The sequence below is a fragment of the Abrus precatorius genome, unplaced genomic scaffold (assembly GCF_003935025.1).
Source record: "Abrus precatorius isolate BTA unplaced genomic scaffold, Abrus_2018 Scaffold7, whole genome shotgun sequence".
NCBI classification, from domain to species: domain Eukaryota; kingdom Viridiplantae; phylum Streptophyta; class Magnoliopsida; order Fabales; family Fabaceae; genus Abrus; species Abrus precatorius.
Window position 1 is genome coordinate 26,630,479 of NW_020874417.1, and position 21,873 is coordinate 26,652,351.

The following is a 21,873-nucleotide window of genomic DNA, read 5'->3' on the forward strand; positions in this document are numbered from 1 at the left end:
ACAGAATAATTTGAGGGTGAAACCTCCACGATGCGATAGGTAGCATATGTATGATTCAACGTAGGATTAGGAGTGTTATTAGTGTTTTTGTTGTTAGTGTCTTTGTCTAAATTTATCCTAGTATGGATTATTATTTTGGACAATATCTAATAACTTTAATAGTCATATGTCAATGGTTTAACCTATCAAAATATAGCCTTTTTTTTTATAAGGTCGTCTTAACCAAATACCATTAAGACATTAATTAAAATTTTTTTAAAATTATATTAAAATGGATTCAAAATTACATGAGATGCATTAATAATATTTTTTAACAACATCGTTTTACCTTCCATTTCTTTAATTAATGTTTTAAAGGTACTGATTAACGTTTGTCTTGTTTTTTTAGGTTTATATGAATTTAAGGGTACTTATAGTGTTCCATGTGGATTGCTGACTAATTAATTAAACCTTAAACTTTTGAAGTTCATATAAAAATTTAAATCCTATAAATGTTACTGTTTTTAAATTGGTCCTTATAAAAATTTAATCAAGCATTTTAAGAGGATGAATAATTAGTTCATGTCGTTTAAGAAATTTGTTTGTATTTAATCTTTCACCGAAGTGTTGGGATTAAATACTAACAACTTTTTACAAAGACTAAATCCAAAAATAACATTTATAGAAACTAAAAAGTTATTTATATCTTTCTTTAATTACCTTTAAGTTATTTTGTTGTAAGGACTTGAATTCAGGGAATTTACCGGTACAAATGTAGGTGCACTCGAAGAACAGATTCGGGTTTAATTTTAAATAAAAAAGAAAGAAAACAAAAGTTTGAAAGAGTCGATTGTAAATTTTGCCATTGTTTCAGGTGCTACCAGAAAACAAGTAAACAAACCAAAGAAAACACTTGGTGTTTAACCCAAACTCACCGCTCGCTTTTGTCAACAAGAACAGCAAAAACGTAATATCGAACACAGGTTTGATCCGAGAATGACTGCTTTTGAAAAGGAACAACAAAAAACACCACACATACATACCAAGTAGCATTAGTCCCTTAAATTTGGGTTCATACTCACCCTTTTAGGTAGGATATGCTATTTTTTATCATACCCTCCTTTAAATATTTATGAAATGTAAAATATGTAGGGTTCTTTGGATATTTTTAAATTTTTAGGTTTAAATAAGTTACTAAAATATCATGTCTTTTGATTTTAATTCTTATAAAAATTTTATTCGGTTTTTGTTACTCAGGGATTAAATATAAATAGAAACTGAAACTGAATAAAATTTTTATAGGCACTAAAATCAAAAGGTATGCTATTTTTAACGACTACTAGCTCATTTAAGCTTAATTTTTTATCATTCCCTCCTTAAATGTGTAGGATATTGCTTCCATGGAGGAAGCTATTTGAGCTACTAAGAACTTTAATCCAACGAGGCTCTTATCTAACTGAACTTGCATAATCAATATTAATAAGTTGAATGGGGTTAGACCCTAGGTGAAATGCAGCAAGAAGCAAGAGAGAGAAATAGGAAATAAAAACTACTTTAGCCACAATAGCTAAATACCACTCCAACAGTGCTTACTATATCCAATTTTAGAGAATATTGTGCTAAATCATCAATTCATGAATGTCCTTTATCTTTATTCAATAGGCATCCCCTCACAGGATTTATTCAAACTTATAGTGCTTGTCCACACCAACAGACACATCCCAAGTGCAACTCATTCCTTTTGGAAACACAACCAAGTCACCAGCAGCAATTTCAACTGACTCATTTTCCCCACTAGGAGTGACCTTCACTTTTCCTTCCAGAAGGTAGCAAGTCTCTTTGGCTTCATATGTCCATGGAAATTTGCTTGGAGGACAACCCCATCTGTTAAACATCAGATGTCAGAGAGAGATCAGATGCTTTTGAAAGAAGGGGAAAAAACATATGTGATTGAAAACATTTACAGTTAAGAATGAAAACTTGTATATTGCAACTTTTATTTCCAATTAAAAGGATAGCAACTTTTTAGTTACATTTGGATGCAACCAGTTGGAACTGGAAGAGCAACCAGCAAAGAAAGAGTTTCAGTTGGTACTGAGTCTAGAATTCATGCATTTGAGCTATCCATTTAGCCATAATTGGTACTGAGTCTATATCTTTAACCAAGGAGATTTTGAAAAAATAAATTACAAATGGTAACAGGAACTTGACATCACTTAGTTTAGTTATAGGATCTCTGATTCAGTTAACTAGCCCAGCAAAACATTTTGTGCAAGAACTATTCAAAACACCATGTTTGATATTAATTGTAAATTACCGCTTGCTAACAAAGCATCATTGTTAACAATGGCCCCAAAAGACCCAGTTAATTATGCACATAGAAAGTTGCTAGCAAATAGCAAAACTTATCTTTTTTCCGCTCATAGAAGTTTTATGGGAAAATTTGTTGTATAAGAAATTGGGTATAGAGTGTTATACTGAATTAAACCTACCTCTATCAATTCCATCACTGCATCAGACTTAACCATCACAAATCCAATGATTCTAGTGAGGCTTTGTCAAATTGCTGAGAAATAAACTGTTGATTTTTTTTCAGACAAATACCTATCACCAATGCACACACGGTACCTAGAACCTAAACTCCAGTCTGGTTCCTTAAATACAGATTTTTTTCCCTGATTTCTCCATTGTCATAGTACCAAAAAAATTAACAAAACACAACCTCAATCCTATGGTAGAGCTCAAAGCAAAAAGGGCAAGAAACATAGGCACACAGCATTATTCATTCATCAAAAAATGAGAAAAAAATTAATCCATACCCCATAAGCAAAAATGTAGGGGAAACAAAGTACCCATTAGAATAATAGAAATCATAAGGAAAAGGTGAAAAAGAAAAGGAAACAGAAAGAGGAAAATAATAAAGAAATGAAATTTTACTTTGGCCATTGCTTAACACCAAGTTGGGTGAGCTTGGACTCGGGAGGGTTCCTCTCAATCTTGATGCCCAGTTTCTCTATGACAGTAGTCATACTCTCTGCTCTTATTGTTGAAGGAAAATGTAGCCTTCTACTTACACCAATTGATGAGTGTTTGGATTGTGAGAAAAGTTGAGTGTGGTTCGGTAATAATAAAGTGCCCACACTTGATGATGCCATGGCAACAAAGGGAACACTATTTTGAGCCACCTTCGTTTAGACGACATTTATTATAAATTATCTTTTGTTTCGTTCACTCATTTTTCATCTTCTGCACTTTCTACGGATACCATTTTCTTCATGTAAAATTTTTATTCCTATGGTTCTCACGTTCTTTTGTCATACTTCCTATATTTTCATAAAACATTTATTATAGTGTTAAATTAATTCCTATCATGTTTTTTTTTTAAAATTAAATTAATGATATTTTTTCTATTATAAAGACTTAAAAGAAAAAAAAAGTGTCAAAGCATATAAATTAAAACGTAAAACTTTTTCATGTAATACTAAAACAAAATATTAACTCTTTTTATATAATGACTAAAATAACAAGTATTGTCTAATATAGAAAACAAAATTAGTATTATAAAATCGACAATCACAAAATCAGTTTATCATAAATTAATAAGAAATAATTACTTTACATAAAGGTTAAAATGAAAATAATATTTATATATGAAGAAAATTTTAATTAAATGTTAATTTTATACCGAAAAAAATCATTTTCTCTGTCGAAATAACTTTTTAATCTTTTTTTTTCATTCATTTTAGAATAATTTATAAAATAATATGAATGGCGACGAGGTCTGCTGTTTAGATTTGAGAATAATGCTAATATATTAGTCAGTTGAAAATGCTTAAGGAGTGTTTATATAATTTACACGGTAATCAATTTTCAGTCTTACGTTTATATGAAGTTTTGTCGTATAGACGATATTTACTGTATGTGAGAATATTTTAAGAATTTATAAAGAATTATATTCCATTTTAAATGAAAAGTTGCATTGATTGATTGATTGATTATTTGATTATAAAATTCAATTTCAAACATATAAACCAAAGTCTTTATAAATTAATGCTGATTTGCATCCTTATCATATTCGAGTGATGCTTGATTTCCTTCCTAATTATTTACTTAGAAGCCAGTAATAGTGCTTGGCGTTTACTATCTGAAATTTTGATTTTCATATATTTTACTTTAGTTTTTAGAATTGTATTAGTAGACAATGGATTGAATAATATGGTCATATTCTCAATGACTGACCCAGCAAATGCAATGCAAGAGTTTATATCTAGTTACTCAAATGAAAAAAGTTGCGAACTATTTCATTTCATGTTTCAACCACCCCACATATGTGCCATAATCTGAATCCGTAGTAGTTAGCACAATCACATGGTCCATATCCAATCTTTCTGGCTAGTGCTAGACTGATGTAGTTACTACCTGCGATTGAAGCACAATCTAAAATGAAATGCGTTTTCCTTACTGATAGACGGAATCACAATGATATCACATAATCCAAATGAGTTTGGCAATCCCTTTTACAAATGTGGCATTATTTCATATGCTGAGTGATTTGACATTAGGACTAGCCAAAGATATGGGTGGAATGCCTTGTTCATTAGTGAAAACATTGTTAGGATCAATCAGAGTCTTGGCTCTCACCAGTCTGTCATAGTTACTCAAGAAGTACTTTTCACCCCAAACTCTTGCATTTTCCACATCATCTTTCATAATTGCACCATTCCTAATCCGCTTCATTACTCCAAGGTCAAAGTCCATGTAATTAATATATGCAGCCCTTGGACCCCATGAAACAAAGGGAGTCATGGCAGCATAGAACCCTCTTATCCAATCAATATAATCACTGCTTTTGTCATTGTCAGCTTCCTTCCAATAGATCAGGTACTGAATTGTGAACAGGTTTCCTCTTCTGTGGGGAAAAGCAATAGATTCACTGCTTATATGATGCATCATTCCACCATAAGGGTCCAGAATAACATATCCTTTAGGCTCCTTTTCGAGGATGTCCAGTGCAGTCTCTATGCCCATAAGAGGAACATGCTTGTTTACAAAATCTGATTTGGCCTTGAAATATTCTTTTTTTTGAAGATACCTATTCTTCAAGTCAGAGACCGAAGTTCCATCACCTAGGCCAGAGAAGAAAACAATTGACTGAATCCAACTCATTTCTATACATTCTTCCTCTACAATATCCAATTCAGGAAAATCCTTGTTTAGGATGGATATGGCACTGGCCCTTGGACCAAGATAAAAGCCATTAAATGTTGCTGATAACCCTCTAGTTTTAGCTTGGGGCAAGCCAGCACCAACAAAGCATGACAAGTAGAAGTCATCTTCCAAGTTGGGTGCCACATATTCCCATTTGTGCACTAGCTTGGCAACATGACTTTTTGTGCCTGTTCTAGATACAACAAAACTAGTTACAATTTGTGGCACTTTCAACACCTTGATTTTCCAGGCATAAATGATCCCCCAAAGACCACCACCACCACCTCTAATAGCCCAAAACACATCTTCTCCCATGGATTCACGGTCAAACAATTGTCCACCAGCATCAACAAGAAGGGCATCCACCACGTTATCTGCTGCAAGTCCATATTTTCTAGACAACAACCCAAATCCCCCACCACCAATATGTCCTCCAACTCCAACAGTTGGACATGACCCAGCTGAGAATCCATGTATATTGCTTGCCTGAGAGATTGCATAGTAAGTCTCTCCCAATGTTGCACCACCTTCAACCCATGCTGTTTCTGTCTCCGTATCCACCCGAACATGGTTCAAATTCATCATGTCAATAATGACAAAAGGAGTACCATCATCAGCAACAGAGGAAGTCCCTTCATAGCTATGTCCACCACATCTTACTCTGATTTCCAGGGACCCTTCTCTACAGCATGCTACACTTTTCTGTAGCTGCTCCAAACTCTCTGGCAGTACAATAGCTATTGGCTTAGGAATCACAGGTTCTGCAAACCGAAGGTTTTGAATGGAAAAATTGAGAATTTTGAAGTAATTAGTGGCAGAGGATTGGTCATGTTCTTTGTAAGGGAAGGTGGTAAAGTTTTTTATTTTGTGATTATCCAAGCAATAAGTGAAGTCTCTGAGTGAAGCAGATAAAGACAGTGAAACATCAGAGGATAGCAAGAGGAAACATAGAAGGCATAGACTTTTGTGGAAATTGAACATGGCTTCAGCTTGTGAATGCTAGAAGCAAGCTGGTCTGTAATTGGTGCAGAACATATTTAAGTTTATGGCCATTGGAGAATGACTTCAACAGCTTAAGACAAAAGGATGGAGACACGTAGCAAGCATGCATAGGTTGCGGCCGGCTATTGTTTAATATTCGAATTTGGAAGGTTGGTAGAGTGAACTTGAACAGTGCCATAGAATCAATCTTCCATTAAAGCAGACAAAAACTAAAAACACAATTTGTCTTTACTTCTTTCATCTAGGCAGAAGGCATTTAAAGTAATGTACAATGGGAATCATGATATGTGCGTAAGTTTAAACATTCATTGAATTTTTAAATTATGTCCGAGTTTCATCAATAATGTCAAGAATACTTGGAAAACTTGCCAAATAAAATTGAAGTGTAGATGGCTTGAGTTAGAGAGTGGCTACATATGAGAATGAATAACTAGCAGACATAAAAGGTTTGCCGGCTGACCTAAGAGGATAAATTGCCATGGCCTGCTATGTTTGCTTTTATCCAATTGATTTTTAATAATGTTAGTGTCAACTCAAATCGTGTTATTTTAAGCTCTTGTTAACCAATGCCTGCATAATCCGCGTATTGAGTTTATAATTTACGTCTGAGTTTTATCCTTAAATTCATGCTATTCGTGGAAACCCCATGCAAACAAATCAGACATTTGTCTTTACTTCTTTCATCTATGCAGAAGGCATTTAAAGTAATGTACAACGGGAATCATGATATGTGCGTAAGTTTACACATCCATTGAATTTTTAAATTATGTCCGAGTTTCATTATTAAATTCAAGCTATTTGATATCCTACACAAATTAATTATATATTTGTTTTTACTTAATTCTTCCATGTTGGAGGATTTTAAAGTAATGTTCAAAATGAAATACCGTATGTGTGTCTAAGAGTGTAAACGTTCATTAAAGAAGTTACAAGTTATTGTATAAAATAAAAAGTATTTTGGCTGTTACTTATAAATGCAAAAAAAAAAAGAAAAGTAAAACTTATCTATTCAAACAACAAAAAGTTTTCATAAAAAAAAAAGTAACAAAAAGATTAGCTAGCTAAAAACTTGCACTTAATTCACTTTCAAAAACTAACTCACAAAAGGAAGATTACCCTAATCTTTATAAGGAATATCTGACTCTATTTCTACTAAAATGAAACATTTTAACAGGCTATTAAAAAGATTGTAATAAATTTAACAAGCATTACAATTATGAAAAGGGAGTAAAAACGGAGAGATTTTCACATTCAGACCTTTACAATTGATTGGGCAATAGAAATCAGAATAGATAAACTTTATTTTTATTTTTTATTTTTTTTAGCGCACGAATAACATCTCCCAACCAACAGCAAAAATTGATTTTTTTTCTAGACATAAAGATCAAAGAAGTAGGCTTTATTTCTCTCAATAATGTTTTTTTCATAGGTATGATTAAGAATTGTCTTTTGCAAAAATAGAATAATGTTAATAATGTACCAAAAACCAATAGATAGTGCAAATATCATTATTTTCATGCCAAGCAAAAGCTAATCCCAATCCAAAAAGATCTAACTGACATGTACACAGTACGATGATTTTGACACAATAAAAATCTAGTTGTCAATATTCATGTGGCACTAGAATATTCATGTGGCACTAGAAGCTACACAAAATTGCGTAGTTTGGATGTTACCCACACGCTAATGCTATTGGGATATGCTATTTCCCTGGCATCTTTCTAGAAACACCCTCCCGATACATGTATCGATTAGGCCTTGTAATTACCCAAACGATAGCATTAGAACGGGGTTATATCTTTTTCAAATTGATTGAGAGAATAGAGATCAATTTGAATTCATAAAGTAGAGATAAAGATAGAAAAAAAATAAGAGAGAAAACTTGAGTCCATAACATCCATAACAAAGGCATCTGATGGCACATTAATGCAAATAACTAAGGTCAGAACATCAGTCCAGCCACTACGAACTAGACAAAGCCATAATATGCCTCAGCGGAAAAGGAAGATAGTAACTGTAGGGAATAATCAACCGAGATATATTATTTCATTATCATCCTTCAATCTAGAAAAGTTCGTGGCCTTATGATCAGAATGAAAAGATAATGCACTCACGAGGCTTGAAATCGACATTCCTTAAAATTCCTCATTAATACATTTTCTCCCGACGGGGACAAATATCATGAGATGCCTTTCGGCAACAATAACACTAAGAGGAGAAAAGATTTAGTCCCAACAAAATTGGGTGTTCTCATGGTACACTCTAATCAGATGCCATGATGTAAATTGGTTGGTATCAGGAACATAAAGTGCTAAAACAGAAGGGCGCATGGATGTAACTTCAAAGTGAAGATATATACATAGTAACATTAGCGGAACTAATCATTTACATAATGCTGAGCAGGTTTAATAGCTTTAAAATTATTTTTTTTTCCTGTAAACAAATTAACAATCTTAAATTGCTTCAAAATGAATTATTATATCATGGTTGAGGGGAAAATCAAATTTGGCATTTATCATATGCTTTAGACTTTTCTATCACAACCTTGCACTTATCTCTTTTTCTTACCTGCAAAATAATTAGAGACACCATCAGTCATAATATGAAACATCCTAGAAAGATGATATAATGATCCTGAATTTAAGGTCCATAAGAAGCTCATATATATATATATATATTGGCCAGACATGACATCTTATTAAGGTAGCGTTTGATCCATGTCTCTAGAGCTGGAACACTGATGTCCCTTCTTCCAAGAGGTACATTAGTGTCCTTCGAATTTGTGTTCCGCATGTCTTTCCGTGTAGTTAAACATGATTCGCATGCCTTCGTATTTCTATCCTAGTATCTCCGTCTCTGAACCAAATGCTACCTAAGGTTTTATTTTCTATATAATAAGAGGACATGCATAACGTACACCAGAGTATATGAACCAAATCTAGAATAGAAACAAGATCCTGAACAGAGTATATTTTCTGAGTATATTTATGAGGACATGCATAGTGAAGTTAAAGAAGACACTAACAATATCTGCATTATTTTGGACTTTAGGTCTCGAAAAGTGTGATGTATCCATAACTTCAATTAAGTTGGTAAGATAAGTTTTAAGATTAAATTCATATCTAAAGAAAAATTATATATAATTATTGAAAATTTGTGCTTCTGGAAGATATGGATGGACAGACATATCTAGTTCTTGGTAACCTTGATCACGGGCATTTTTGTGAATAATACAATCAGCTTGTTTTGTTTTCCATCTATATCAATCCAGTTCTATCATAGTACTAACTACTAATCCAGTCAGGAAGGAGGAGGAGGGAGAGAAACCAACAAGGAAAAGAACAATCAAGCCAGGTGCAAACCTATATCTCTATGACAATTGTTAAGTTTATCCAGTCTCAAAAGGTAATAATGTCTTTTGCCCTTTAGTAAAACTAAATATTAAAATTTAATGTTTTTTCATCTGGCCTTAACCAAAAAGCTAATAGTCATTTATCTGGAAAATTTGATAGTAATAGATCATGCATAATGTCAGACAGCAACCAATGAAAAATATAATAGAGTATAGACAGAAGCAAATATTAATAAAAGAAAAGCCAATCTTGTATGTGCAAAATGAGGACTTCCAACTAAATAAACTGAACAAGTATAATGCTAAAGAATTACCTCAACCTGAGGACTTTTACCTCGAAGCAACATATCTACACTTTTGTCAGTCTGCAAAATGAAAACACAATATAAACAAGTTAAATTTAAAACTAATTCACATATTAGCTTAGGAACATCTTTAACGATTAACAGAAATTACCCTGCCGTGCCTTCTAATTGGCCCAAATAATTCTTTTCAATTGATTTGTCAGCAACAAAAACAAATGATCCATAAAACAATGCTAAAATGTATGATGAAGGAGATTCAAATCCACATAGCGCTTTGAACCAATAACATACATACATCCTTCTAAGTGGCCTAATCTACATGACAGTCTATTCTAACAATACCTTTTCTTTCATGAACTTTAGTACAATGATTGTGTTAAGTGAATTTCATATTCAAATGGCTGGATATTATAACTGTTGTTATTTTGTAAAGAAGTTAAAATGAATAACAAAAACGACTATATATAAATAAACTAGTGCTAACAAAGAAAAGCTTAAAAATTGTTTTAAAGCAAAAGCATGAAATAACTTGTTACAAAAAAAGTAAAGGAATGAATGTCATCCGTCAAACAATTGATAGGAGCTTTCACCAGTGAAACATGTAAAGGAAGGACTGAACTCATTTTGTTCTCTCAGATAAATCACTTGTTCAACATTTTTCCAGTACTAGGCATAGGAGTTCTATCTTTTCCTAGTGTTAAGGTTAAAAACATGTTCATGCGTAGCTTATTATGTTCAGAGTCCAAACACTTCTGACTGGAACTCGAATTAGAAGATCACTATGAAAAGAAAGCTACAAAGAAACATGGAAGTCTATTGATTACATTTCCTAAGCTGAATCGACCATAAAATAGGATATTCTGAGATGAAGTATCAAACAATAAAATAAGAACCAAGTTTTTAACTTCTGATGTCATTTCATCACCAATATATCTTTATTTATTTACTCCATTTGATCATTTTTATGAGGCACTGTCTAGATGGTTTTGATAATCCTTATTTAAGGCTTTTACAATTCCTATAAAGCATTTATTTTTCTTTTCCTATTGTTCCTTAATAAGTGAAATTGGTGGAAAATGCAAATAAAACTAAAACTACCAAGGAAAAGAGCAAATTTTCAAATTTAAAATATTGACAGTGGGATTGTAAAATTGACATGTTCTGGTAATTTAAAAAAAAATAAAAAATCAACTAACTTTAACTACTTTTATTGGTTTGTGTTATTTAATTGAAGATGCCTTATAAAAAGGACCAAAGGGAGTATTTATTGACTAAATGAACTCAGTAATCTTGAAGATAGGAACTTCTTATTACTACAGTAATAAATGGTCAATTAACATACCTGATGTGTAAGCCAGTAGTGTCTATCTCTCATCTCAATTAAGAAATCAAATGTTGGAGGAGTTTTCCTCTCAAGAATTGTCTTTTGACAATTTCTTGCTCTGGCTTCTGCATCTCCAAGAGTAACAGTTTCTATTCCACCAATCTAGTTAAGCAAACGGAAGTGGTTCTTGAATGTTACAGTCTCGCATATAGCAGAATGACTCACAGTTCCAAAAATCAAGCAACTCTTAAACATCAAAAATTAATATACTCAACATGTATTGCAACTGAATGATTGATATAATTTTTCAGGATACTTTTGAAGTGTTGATGAAAACTCTTTTACACCATAAAATGGACTCAGTTTCAAGCCTCTTCTAAACAGCATTATTTAAGGGGAACACATAAAGCAAGTTCATAAGAGTAGACACAGTAGTGTAAATGCATGATAGAATTCAGGGCACACTTTCTTCTACCATGTCCATACATATCATGGTAATGAAATAGAGCTTAATGAAATGCGTGTTTTCCTCCCTCAAAGCTTGCAGGTCATTATAATATTGTTCACACAAAAATTTTAAATTTAAATTTGTCAATGAAATAGAGCAGCTAAATAATAACGAATAAGTGAATTAGCTTGAGGATTTTTGCTTGCAGGCCTTTTGATACTCAACAAAGCACCAAATTGACTTTAGACAACTCAATGAAGAAAAGGAGCTCAACTTCTTAAAAAGAGAGCAAATATTAAAAAGTCTTAGATATTATTTGCACACAAGTCACAGCCATAAAAAAGGAAAATAACAAACCAGGTCAGAGAGTGTAGGATTTTTTATGATATTCCCAAGTTGCTGTCCATGAGCAGTCCCAATAAGCATGATGCCTCGCTCAGCAATTGACCGGCAAGCATGAGATTCAGCTTCTGTGCCAATTTCATCCACTATAATCACCTCAGGCATGTGATTTTCCACTGCCTCAATCATCACCCTATGTTGCATTGATGGCTTGGGCACCTGCATTCTTCTTGCACCACCTATTGCTGCATGTGGAATATTGCCATCACCTCCAATTTCATTGCTGGTATCAACAATCACCTACCCAAATTTGCAAGTATGTATTCGTTCATGAACTGGTATGAAAAATTACTTTGTGGAAGAAAGAATGCGGTGAGATGCTGAAAAATCAGCATACCACTCTTTTGTTAAGATCATCAGACAGCACACGTGCAATCTCTCGCATAACAGTAGTCTTGCCAACTCCAGGCCTGAGAGAATCCGAATTATAGGAGATCCATGAAATAGAAGAAAACAAAAAAAAAAAAACACATCAACAAATATTTATTGATCATGCATGATGAATCTGTGAGTTGGACATTCTATTGACTACCAAATCAACATGCTATGATAAGTGACCTTTAAAAAATACTCCAAATGAACAAATTAGATTGTGCATTACAATTGACAGTGCCAAACACAGAATCCACCAAGTATTTTAATACGTTTCAAAAGAATACCAACTGCCGTAATATTTAAACCAAAAATAAGACAAGGTCAAAGAGCATATCAGAAGTCAGAACTATTTCGAATCAAATATAACGAATCAAACTATTTCACGGGGTATGTAACCACTTAAAATGTCAACAACTTGTATCATATCTCAAAACGTTAACGAGTACCTTCCAACAAATAAAATGTTCTTCCCATATTGAAGCAGGTCATAAACCATGTCAATGTGGCCAGTAACTGCCCTCCCAATTCGACACGTCAAACCGATTATGGCCCCATTCCTACTCCTTATTGCAGAGATTCTGTGCAACGTACCCTCAATGCCCGCTCTATTGTCATTCCCAAATTCCCCAATAGCTTGTTCAGCATATTCCAACTCCTTCACCGTTACCTAACTACACAATAACAATAACACTGAGCCATTGAATGAATGAATAGTGCATGGCAAGCTATGCTTACCTCAGTGTTCCTTAAATATTGGCCTCCGTGTTTGCCTAGATAACGCGCTTCTGGAAAACGACCCAAATCCAATATAATCTCTAAGAGTTGAGGGCGGTTAGGTTGATTGAGGAGAGTGTGATGCAAATCAGATGGAAGGATCTGGAAGAGAAAACAATTACTGAATTACAATTACAAGAGTGAGGAACGTTAAGGAAGTAGGTACCTGTAAGAGAGCTTCAAGATCGTCGTTGTGAATGAGAGAACACGAGGCTTCAGAAAACGATTCACATTTCAATTTCACTGTGTTCAGCCTCAGTGACAGTGGCGTTGTTGTCTTCAAATTCCATGGCAGTGTCACCCATGAACGTGAGCATGAACATGTCGCAACTACCATTTTCGTTTCCTACCTTATCAGTTGTTATCCCCTGTTTTTCCCTTTTATATTAGCAAATAGCTATAATAATTTTTAAAATTATTCTAACAAAAAATATGGAGACCAATTATTTATTTATTTATTTATTTATTTATTTATTTATTATTATTATTATTATTATTATTTTAAAATTTTATTAAAATTACTCGTGTTTTAAATAATAGGTAAAATAATTCATTTTTAATATTTTAAACCAGTATAAAAAATATTAAACGAAATAGGCCCTGCAATACATTATATTAGCTACACATTATTGTTAAATGGTTTATAAAAATAATTATATTTTTTATTTTAAGAAAGGTTTTATTTGACTAAAATTTACTATATTATAATAAAATATTTAATATAAAATACATAAATATGAATAGTAATTAACATATATTACCGTACCATACTTGTATCTTAGTTTTTATTTATCATATTTACATCTTTAATCGGCTAATTAATTTTAATAATATATTTTTAAAAACTAATTTTTATAATAGAATTTTTTTAAAACTAATTCTTTGTTTAGTGCAATTTTTATCAAATCAATAGTAATAATATCGTACTTTGACCTACTATGGCTCTGAAACTCCGATATAACCCTATCAATAGCATTTGTTTATTTTAATCATCCAATATCTACAGCTCATGTTGTGGTAATTTATATTTGATCTCTGCTATGTATTCATCTATAGACTAGTATTAGTTGATGGAGAATGATAGTATATTAAATATTAATAAAAATTATGCTATCAAATATGCAAGTGCAGTATTATTACTTAACGAAAAATCACACCAGAAAATTAGTTTTAAAAAAAATCCTATCATAAGAATTTATTTTTAAAAATATATTATTTAAATAAATTAACCTCTTCGATCATACTCAGTAGTCGATAATCTATTTATATCCGTGCAACATCGATATTAAAAAGACAGTCGCTGGAAAGATTGGAAAGCGGAGAACGATGAAATGATGAATAAAATTTTTGAGGAATTGACATTTTCCCTCAGTTTTGGTACAAACATAACCAGTCTAATTTTGTTTAATTAGATTTTGTCTCATATAAGAAAAATTAAATAATATTTGCTTAAAAAAATTTACTTAAGTGACTAAAAAATTATTTAATATAAAGTTCACCTAAACAAGAAAGAAAACGACATTAGATTATTTTGTTTAAACGAAAAAAATTTATTTAAATTAATCAAATATTTACTTAAGTATTATAAAGTAAAATTATTTAATGTTAAATGAATTTGAGATAGAAGACAATAAATTAACTAATTTGAATAAAAGACAGTAAATAAATATTCGTTTAAACAAATTTGATATTACTTAAGTGAATAATGAAGAAAATGTTATTATTATATAGAAACAGATAGCATGTAAGGTTGAAAAAAAATTGATGACATAATAACTTAATTTTTATATAGAAAATAAATTGATAAATACATATTTAACGAATAAACAAAAGAAGTTTTAACAATAAATTAATTTTGATCAAAAATTAAATCATAAGTATCATTCATGAAGGTATCTTTACAAAATCAGAGAAATTAAGAAATAAAAAAAATAGAATTTAATAAATATAATGTTAAGTTGAACAATTTTTATTGTTAATAAATTCATAAAACTAAGTTGATGGATTAACATATAAAGAGGATCATAACATGAAGATGTCAAACAATATATTTTAAATGAATCACAAAGTATTAGTTGATATTCCTAATATATTCAAATAAAAATTATTATATGGTTATTATAAGCAAGTTAAAATACATCTATTTATTGATATTAAAAATTATTACAAAAAATTACCTGAAATGTTTATTTGTAAAATAGTTTTCTGCAATGTTGTATTTCTCAATAATATGCTGTATAAATACATGAAGTTGTTGCTGGAAAATTTAACAATTCTAACAGATACGTTTAAAAAATAATAAATCTAAAATAATAACTCCTATATATTCTATATAGCAGCTTGAATTTAAATAACAAACTGTTTGTTAAGCCTTGTTAACAGCAATTTGTTATAGCAACAATTTGTTACGATATTACCCCCCTCAAGTAGGAGCATGAAGATTTAGAATGCCCAACTTGCTCATCAAGAACTCGAATTGAGGTTTGCCCAACGCCTTGGTGAAGATGTCTGCGAGCTGTACTGTTGTAGAGACATAAGTGGGAAGGATATTCTGTTGTAGAACCTCATTACGGACAAAATGACAGTCAACTTCAATATGTTTGGTGCGTTCATGAAACACCGGATTTTTGGCAATGTGCAATGCCGCTTGACTATCACAATGAAGGACCATAGGTTTGGGTGAGCAATGCCAAGATCAGAAAGAATCCCTTTTAACCATTTGAGCTCACAAGTAGCTGTGGCCATGGAGCAATATTCAACTTCAGCTGAAGAGCGTGAGACAGTATGTTGTTTCTTGGTTTTCCATGAAATAGGAGATTGGCCCAGTTGGACAAGCCAACCAGTCACGGAGCGACGGGTAAGAGGACAACTAGCCCAGTCAGAATCACACCACCCGTGAAGCTGGAGATCACAACTACTTGAAAGTAATATACCTTGTCCTGGATTGCCTTTGAGAAAGCGAACCACCCGGAGAGCAGCGTCCCAGTGCACAGTATGAGGTTGCTGCATAAACTGAGATAAAGTGTGCACACTAAAACATAGCTCAGGACAGGTGAAGCAAAGATAGATCAGGCGCCTAACCAAGCGACGATAACGCTCCGGGTTATCAAGAAGTGGCCCAGAGTCTGAGGACAAATGGTGATTTTGCTCTAATGGAGTGCCAGTTGGTTTGGCGCCAAGAAGACCAGCCTCAGAGATAATATCAAGCGCATATTTGCGCTGACAAAGGAAAATTCCCGTAGGACTACGAGCAACCTCAATGCCCAGAAAATACTTCAATGTGCCAAGATCTTTCATGTGGAAGCAGTCACTAAGATATGTTTTAAATCTTTGGATGGCGGAAGAGTCATTTCTCGCAATAATGAGATCATCAACATAAACTAAAATAGCAAGCTGAATGCCATCGCGATGCAAAGTGAAGAGAGAATAATCAAGACATGATTGTTGAAAGCCATAGGAAACAAGAGCATGAGACAGCTTAGTGAACCAACAACGCAGAGCCTGCTTCAAGCCATATACAGATTTGCGTAATTTGCACACCTTGTGAGGTGAAGAAACGGTAAAACCAGGAGGCATGCGGATGAACACCTCATCATGGAGATCCCCGTGGAGAAACGCATTATGTACATCTATTTGATGGAGTTCCCAAGACTTGGCTGCTGCTATGGCAAGAAGAGTGCGTACAGTTACCATTTTGGCAACTGGGGCAAAGGTCTCTGTATAATTTTTGCCTTCCTTCTGATGATTTCCAAGAACTACTAAGCGAGCTTTAAAACGCTCAATGGTACCATCAGAATTGTATTTGATACGATACACCCATTTGCATCCAAGAGCTTTCTTACTAGGAGGCAATTGTTGTATGGTTCAGGTATCGTTTCGTTCGAGAGCATCAATCTCATCCTGCATAGCCTGTCGCCACCGAGGATCTTGTACTGCCTCATGAAAGTACAAAGGTTCCTCTCTGTTGTAAGTGCTGCAAGGAATTGCCTATGGGACACAGAAAATCGGTCACAATTAACATAGTAAGCAATAGGATATGGAGTACCTGAAGACGATGATGAAGCTGATGAAAACGGGAATGGACTCAATATTTGTGCAGTATTAGTGACGAACCCCTGTAATCTGGTAGATTTTTGTTTAACGCGATGTCCGCGTCCAAGAAGTGAAGAGGGAGGTGTATCATGAGAGGAATTCAGAGTTTCTAGCGCCTCTAGGTCCTGGGCAGAATCATCAGTGCTTGCAACAACAGGAGAGGACTCAGCGACAGTAGTGGAGGAAGCTGCAGGTTCAGTTATAGTAGCAGCAGAAGAAGAGATAGCAGCGTCCCTGATGTGTGCTACAGGAGATGTTGATGTAGCAGTAGGAACGTCCATTATAGAACGACTTGTGCCCCCCTAACTCGCAAGTCCTCTTCATCATCGAAGACCGTGGGCTCAGTAGGTATGAGAAGAGAAGAACTAAGGTCGTTTTCTGAATTTGTGAAGGGGAATTGATTTTCAAAAAACTAAACATCTCTTGATACAAAGAACTCATGAGTTTCTAAATCATAAAGTCTCCAACCCTTCTGCCCATAGGGATATCCCATAAATACACATCGCCTACTTCGACTTGTAAATTTTTCACCACGAGTATTATGATTGTGAGCATAACAGAGAGAGCCAAGAACACGTAGATGTGTATAGGAAGGCTCTTGTCCATTTAACACTTCATATGGGGTCTTGCCTTTTAGTATTGTGGTTGGAGTTCGATTGATCAAATAACCGGCTGTTAAAACACACTCGCTCCAAAATTTAATTGGCAAATTTCCTTGGAATCGTAAAGCACGTGCAACATTTAGAATGTGACGATGTTTGCGTTCGACTCGCCCATTTTGTTGAGTTGTGCCTATACATGAAGTTTGAAAAACGATTCCATAGTCCAAAAAATAATTTTTCATACAGATAAATTATGTTCCGTTGTCACTGCGCACAGTTTTAACCTTTTTTTCAAATTGCCTTTCTACCATAGAAAAAAAGTTTGTCAACGTTTTCGTGACTTGTTTCTTATCAGTTAACAAAAATATCCACGCGAACAATCATCAACAATAGTCAGAAAATAAGAAGCGCCACAAGATGAGCGAGTTCTATATGGACCCCATAAATCGCAATGAATCAAATCAAATATATTAGAAGCTTGATTAATACTCAAGGGAAATGTGTCTCTAGTTTGCTTTGCTCTTTGACAGGTATCACAAACTTTATTAAAATTGCTAACACTGCTGTCCTTTGAAATAAACTGAGTAGTTTTCCATGAAGGATGTCCCAACCTCATGTGCCACACTTTTAGTTCATGCATTCCTTCAACCTTGCATACTGTCTTCTTAGGGGTTGGTTGAAAGAAATAGAGTCCATCCCGTCGTTCACCCACTCCAATCAGCATCTTCGAGGTTTGGTCCTGTATGGCACATATGTTTCCAGTGAAGAATACATTACAATTTAACTCATCGGATAATTGAGAAATAGAAATCAAATTGCAGTTTAATTGAGGGACATAAAGGACATGCTGAAGGTGTAAATTTTCAGTAAACTTTATTGTTCCTTCCTTAATAGAGCGAGCACATTGCCCATTAGGGAGCCCAACAGGACATCCAGAGACGTCTCTCACATTGTGCAAATGATGTAAGTTACTTGTCATGTGATTTGAGACCCCACTATCAAGAATCCATGCATCATTGTTAGACTTACCAGTCATGCTTTCATTTGGAGAGACTTTGGATGAATTGAGCATTTCTACCAAAGTTTTCCACTGTTCGTTGCTCAAACCTCCAAGTTTCACATTATTATTACCAAGATTAGACCCTATATTCTGAGCTAAGTTGGCACGGATAGGGCCTTTAGGAGCGCGAGAGCCAGTTTCATCGCTGCCATTTTGTGGGCGTCGGCGCGCAGCAGTGTGGTCTCCATTGCGGGGACGATCCCCCCACCATTCTGGGTATCCAATGAGCAGAAAGTAGTTTGCTACCTCATGACCACTTCGGTTACAGTGAGTACAAGTCACCTTGCTATTGTCACGACCCCTCGCCTTCACATTTGCTTGAACGGCGAGAGCCATAGAGTCGGGTCGTACATCTCTTTCTTGGGTAATGTTGCGCACACGTTCTTCTTGAATAAGAATGCATACATTTTATTCAATGAAGGCAATGGATTAGACGCAAGCAAATTGGAACGAATCGGTCCATATGTTGCGTCGTCAAGACCCATTAAAAAAATGTGACATCTTTCTTCTTCCTTGCGTTTCTCAAGTTTCGCAGCAACTCCACAGGTACACCCGCTGTAAGTGCAGATGATAACCGGTTCATGAGTTGCGAGATCATCCCACAGTGCTTTCAGTTTTCCATAATAGGCTATTATGGTCATCCCTTCTTGCTTACACTGTGCTAGTTCTGATTTCAACTGGTTAATACGGGGTCCATTCACAATGAAAAATCTTTCTTTAATGTCATCCCACACCTCCTTGGCTGTTTCCAAGTATGATATGGAAGTTCTCAGTTTTGGTTCTACTGTATTCAAGATCCATGAAACCAACATGGCTTGGACAGTGCACCAATCTTCAAAATGTGGGGACCCTTCTTTGGGTTCTGCTATGGTTCCGTCAATGAAACTCCACTTTCTTCTGGCTCTCAATGACCTCTTCATAGCTCTAGCCCATTCATCATAGTTATCACCTTTCAATTGCACCTGAGCAATTATGTTTCCAGGATTGTCACTGGAGTTGAGATCATAAGGGGAAGTTTTCTTTCTTTGAGCATCTTCAATTGCTGAAGATGTCGCATCACTCTCACCACCATTTGTTGGGGTTTCCATGTGCAGGTCTCAAGGTTTTCGGCCACGCTCTGATACCATGTAAAATAGTTTTCTGCAATGTTGTATTTCTCAATAATATGCTGTATAAATACATGAAGTTGTTGCTGAAAAATTTAACAATTCTAACAGATACGTTTAAAAAATAATAAATCTAAAATAACAACTCCTATATATTCTATATAGCAGCTTGAATTTAAATAACAAACTGTTTGTTAAGCCTTGTTAACAGCAATTTATTATAGCAACAATTTGTTACGGTATCATTATTGATCTAAAATTGGAGTTTGATTCTTTTTTCCTTTTTTAACTTATAGCTCAACCTAACTTTTTAATTGTTTATACCTATTCTTCTTGATGTTTGTCGGCACTTGAATCCTTTAAGTTATGTATCATTATTATTGACCATAACTTTTATATCATCCTTATTCTTATCACTAATTTGTGTTTATAAGTGAAGCTTTGTGATTTGATTGATTAAAGTGTTATATTGTGATCAACTAGCTCATAATATTCTTGTGAAGTAGATATCTTAGATACTAACCTAATCATAGTGACAGTATTGGCGTGTGGTACTTCTAAGTTTAGAATCCCCTTCCACTTCTATTCCTTTTACATTGTGAATAATCCCACAACAACTTTGTGTTGTTCATCTCTTAAGTATATATTTCCAAGGACAACCTTAACATCATTGGCTTTAAACACTTTTCAATGAATAAAAACAAAGTATGTCAAATGTTTCAAACTTTTTACAAGTGCAAGATATAGTAGTTAAGAAACAATTAAATATAACTATCCATAATCTTTATTAGTTGACTTTAGTAATGACATATTTAATTAAATGAGGAGTTTCAATCCTTTATGATATGCAACAAGCCAAAAATTGAGCAAAATCTTGTTGGAATACGCTAAACATTGTATGTGTGTAAACCTTAGTTATTTGTATTAGTATTATGGACATCTCATATCGCAACATGGTTTCAAAGTGTTCAAAGAATTACGTTATATCAATATTGAGTTCCATACAAGTTTTGAAAACAAATTTAAGCTTTTACTTAATTGAGTACTTTGCATTCCAAGTTTGAATATATTCTTGAGGTAACATGATACACATTTCTCTTTTATGGAATAAAGTGAATAATTCAAGACTTTTCTTCAATATTGTATTTTGTAATCAACCTTCTCTAAGCCTTATCAAAGTCAATTGAAGTATTAAACTCATACATGCATCTTTTCAAATCTCTTAAAATATGATTTTCTTCTTTCATCAAATTGCCAAGTGTTTTATTTCATTTTGTGTTAAATGTCACGTGTATAAAACATGATATGTCTCAAATATTACTTGAACAAGTGTCTTGATCATTGCTATATCTTAGTTTGTAAAAATTATTTGAGATTTTTTATTATACGCTTCCAAGAATATTTTAAACAACCATTTAAATGATTATGTCATTTCATTATACAATAAGGCTACCCCAAAAATAACAACACCTTTATAATGGTTAAAACTTGAAAATAATGCTAGAGGCTAATTAGCTTTATTAGTACAATATGTAATGTCTAGTGATACGACTTTTCCAAAACTTTGTAATCAATCACCATATTTGCATCCACAAAAAAAAAATTGTAATTTGCTCATTGGTATCTATTAACATTTGTGATTTGTTCATGTTAGAGGAAAGGAGTAAAGAGAGAGAGATCCAAAGAGTAGTGGAAGAATGTAACTAATTGTTATTGATAAAAAATGGAATGTCAATCATACAACTGAAAAATATGGATTAATCTGTTATAACAAAATGATAATTATACAACTACAAAAAAACAAAAATTGAACTGATCTAACTTCGACCTCTAAGTACAATAGG

At 33.5% G+C, this 21,873-nt stretch overlaps 3 protein-coding genes across 3 annotated transcripts; all 3 read right to left on the bottom strand.

The window, feature by feature from the left end:
* Window positions 1-1,434: 1,434 nt before the first annotated feature.
* LOC113872996 lies at window positions 1,435-3,210 on the bottom strand. The gene is made up of 2 exons (XM_027510924.1): window positions 2,917-3,210; window positions 1,435-1,863 (listed from the first exon to the last, which is right to left on the bottom strand). Exons 1-2 carry the CDS (start codon window positions 3,132-3,134, stop codon window positions 1,659-1,661), a joined length of 423 nt encoding a protein of 140 aa, XP_027366725.1. The 5' UTR covers window positions 3,135-3,210; the 3' UTR covers window positions 1,435-1,658.
* A 1,058-nt stretch (window positions 3,211-4,268) lies between these two features.
* Window positions 4,269-6,413, bottom strand: LOC113873797 (reticuline oxidase-like). The gene has a single exon (XM_027512114.1). The coding sequence runs from the start codon at window positions 6,166-6,168 to the stop codon at window positions 4,516-4,518; it is 1,653 nt and encodes a 550-aa protein (XP_027367915.1). The 5' UTR covers window positions 6,169-6,413; the 3' UTR covers window positions 4,269-4,515.
* Window positions 6,414-8,277: 1,864 nt separating this feature from the next.
* Window positions 8,278-13,523, bottom strand: LOC113872541 (uncharacterized protein ycf45). Its single transcript, XM_027510169.1, has 8 exons — window positions 13,336-13,523; window positions 13,131-13,271; window positions 12,842-13,062; window positions 12,358-12,430; window positions 11,976-12,260; window positions 11,189-11,332; window positions 9,856-9,906; window positions 8,278-8,757 (listed from the first exon to the last, which is right to left on the bottom strand). Exons 1-8 carry the CDS (start codon window positions 13,504-13,506, stop codon window positions 8,689-8,691), a joined length of 1,155 nt encoding a protein of 384 aa, XP_027365970.1. The 5' UTR covers window positions 13,507-13,523; the 3' UTR covers window positions 8,278-8,688.
* Between the last annotated feature and the right edge of the window lie 8,350 nt (window positions 13,524-21,873).

Excerpts from the sequence above, each read along its gene's own strand:
- LOC113872996 (XM_027510924.1), bottom strand. The coding sequence starts at position 3,134 with ATGGCATCATCAAGTGTGGGCACTTTATTATTACCGAACCACACTCAA. Across the intron at positions 1,864-2,916 it reads GGTGTTAAGCAATGGCCAAA|ATGGGGTTGTCCTCCAAGCA; the intron begins GTAAAATTTCAT and ends GATGTTTAACAG.
- LOC113873797 (XM_027512114.1), bottom strand. The coding sequence starts at position 6,168 with ATGTTCAATTTCCACAAAAGTCTATGCCTTCTATGTTTCCTCTTGCTA.
- LOC113872541 (XM_027510169.1), bottom strand. The coding sequence starts at position 13,506 with ATGGTAGTTGCGACATGTTCATGCTCACGTTCATGGGTGACACTGCCA. Across the intron at positions 9,907-11,188 it reads ACTACTGGCTTACACATCAG|ACTGACAAAAGTGTAGATAT; the intron begins GTATGTTAATTG and ends TTCATTTTGCAG. Across the intron at positions 8,758-9,855 it reads GTAAAAGTCCTCAGGTTGAG|GTAAGAAAAAGAGATAAGTG; the intron begins GTAATTCTTTAG and ends ATTATTTTGCAG.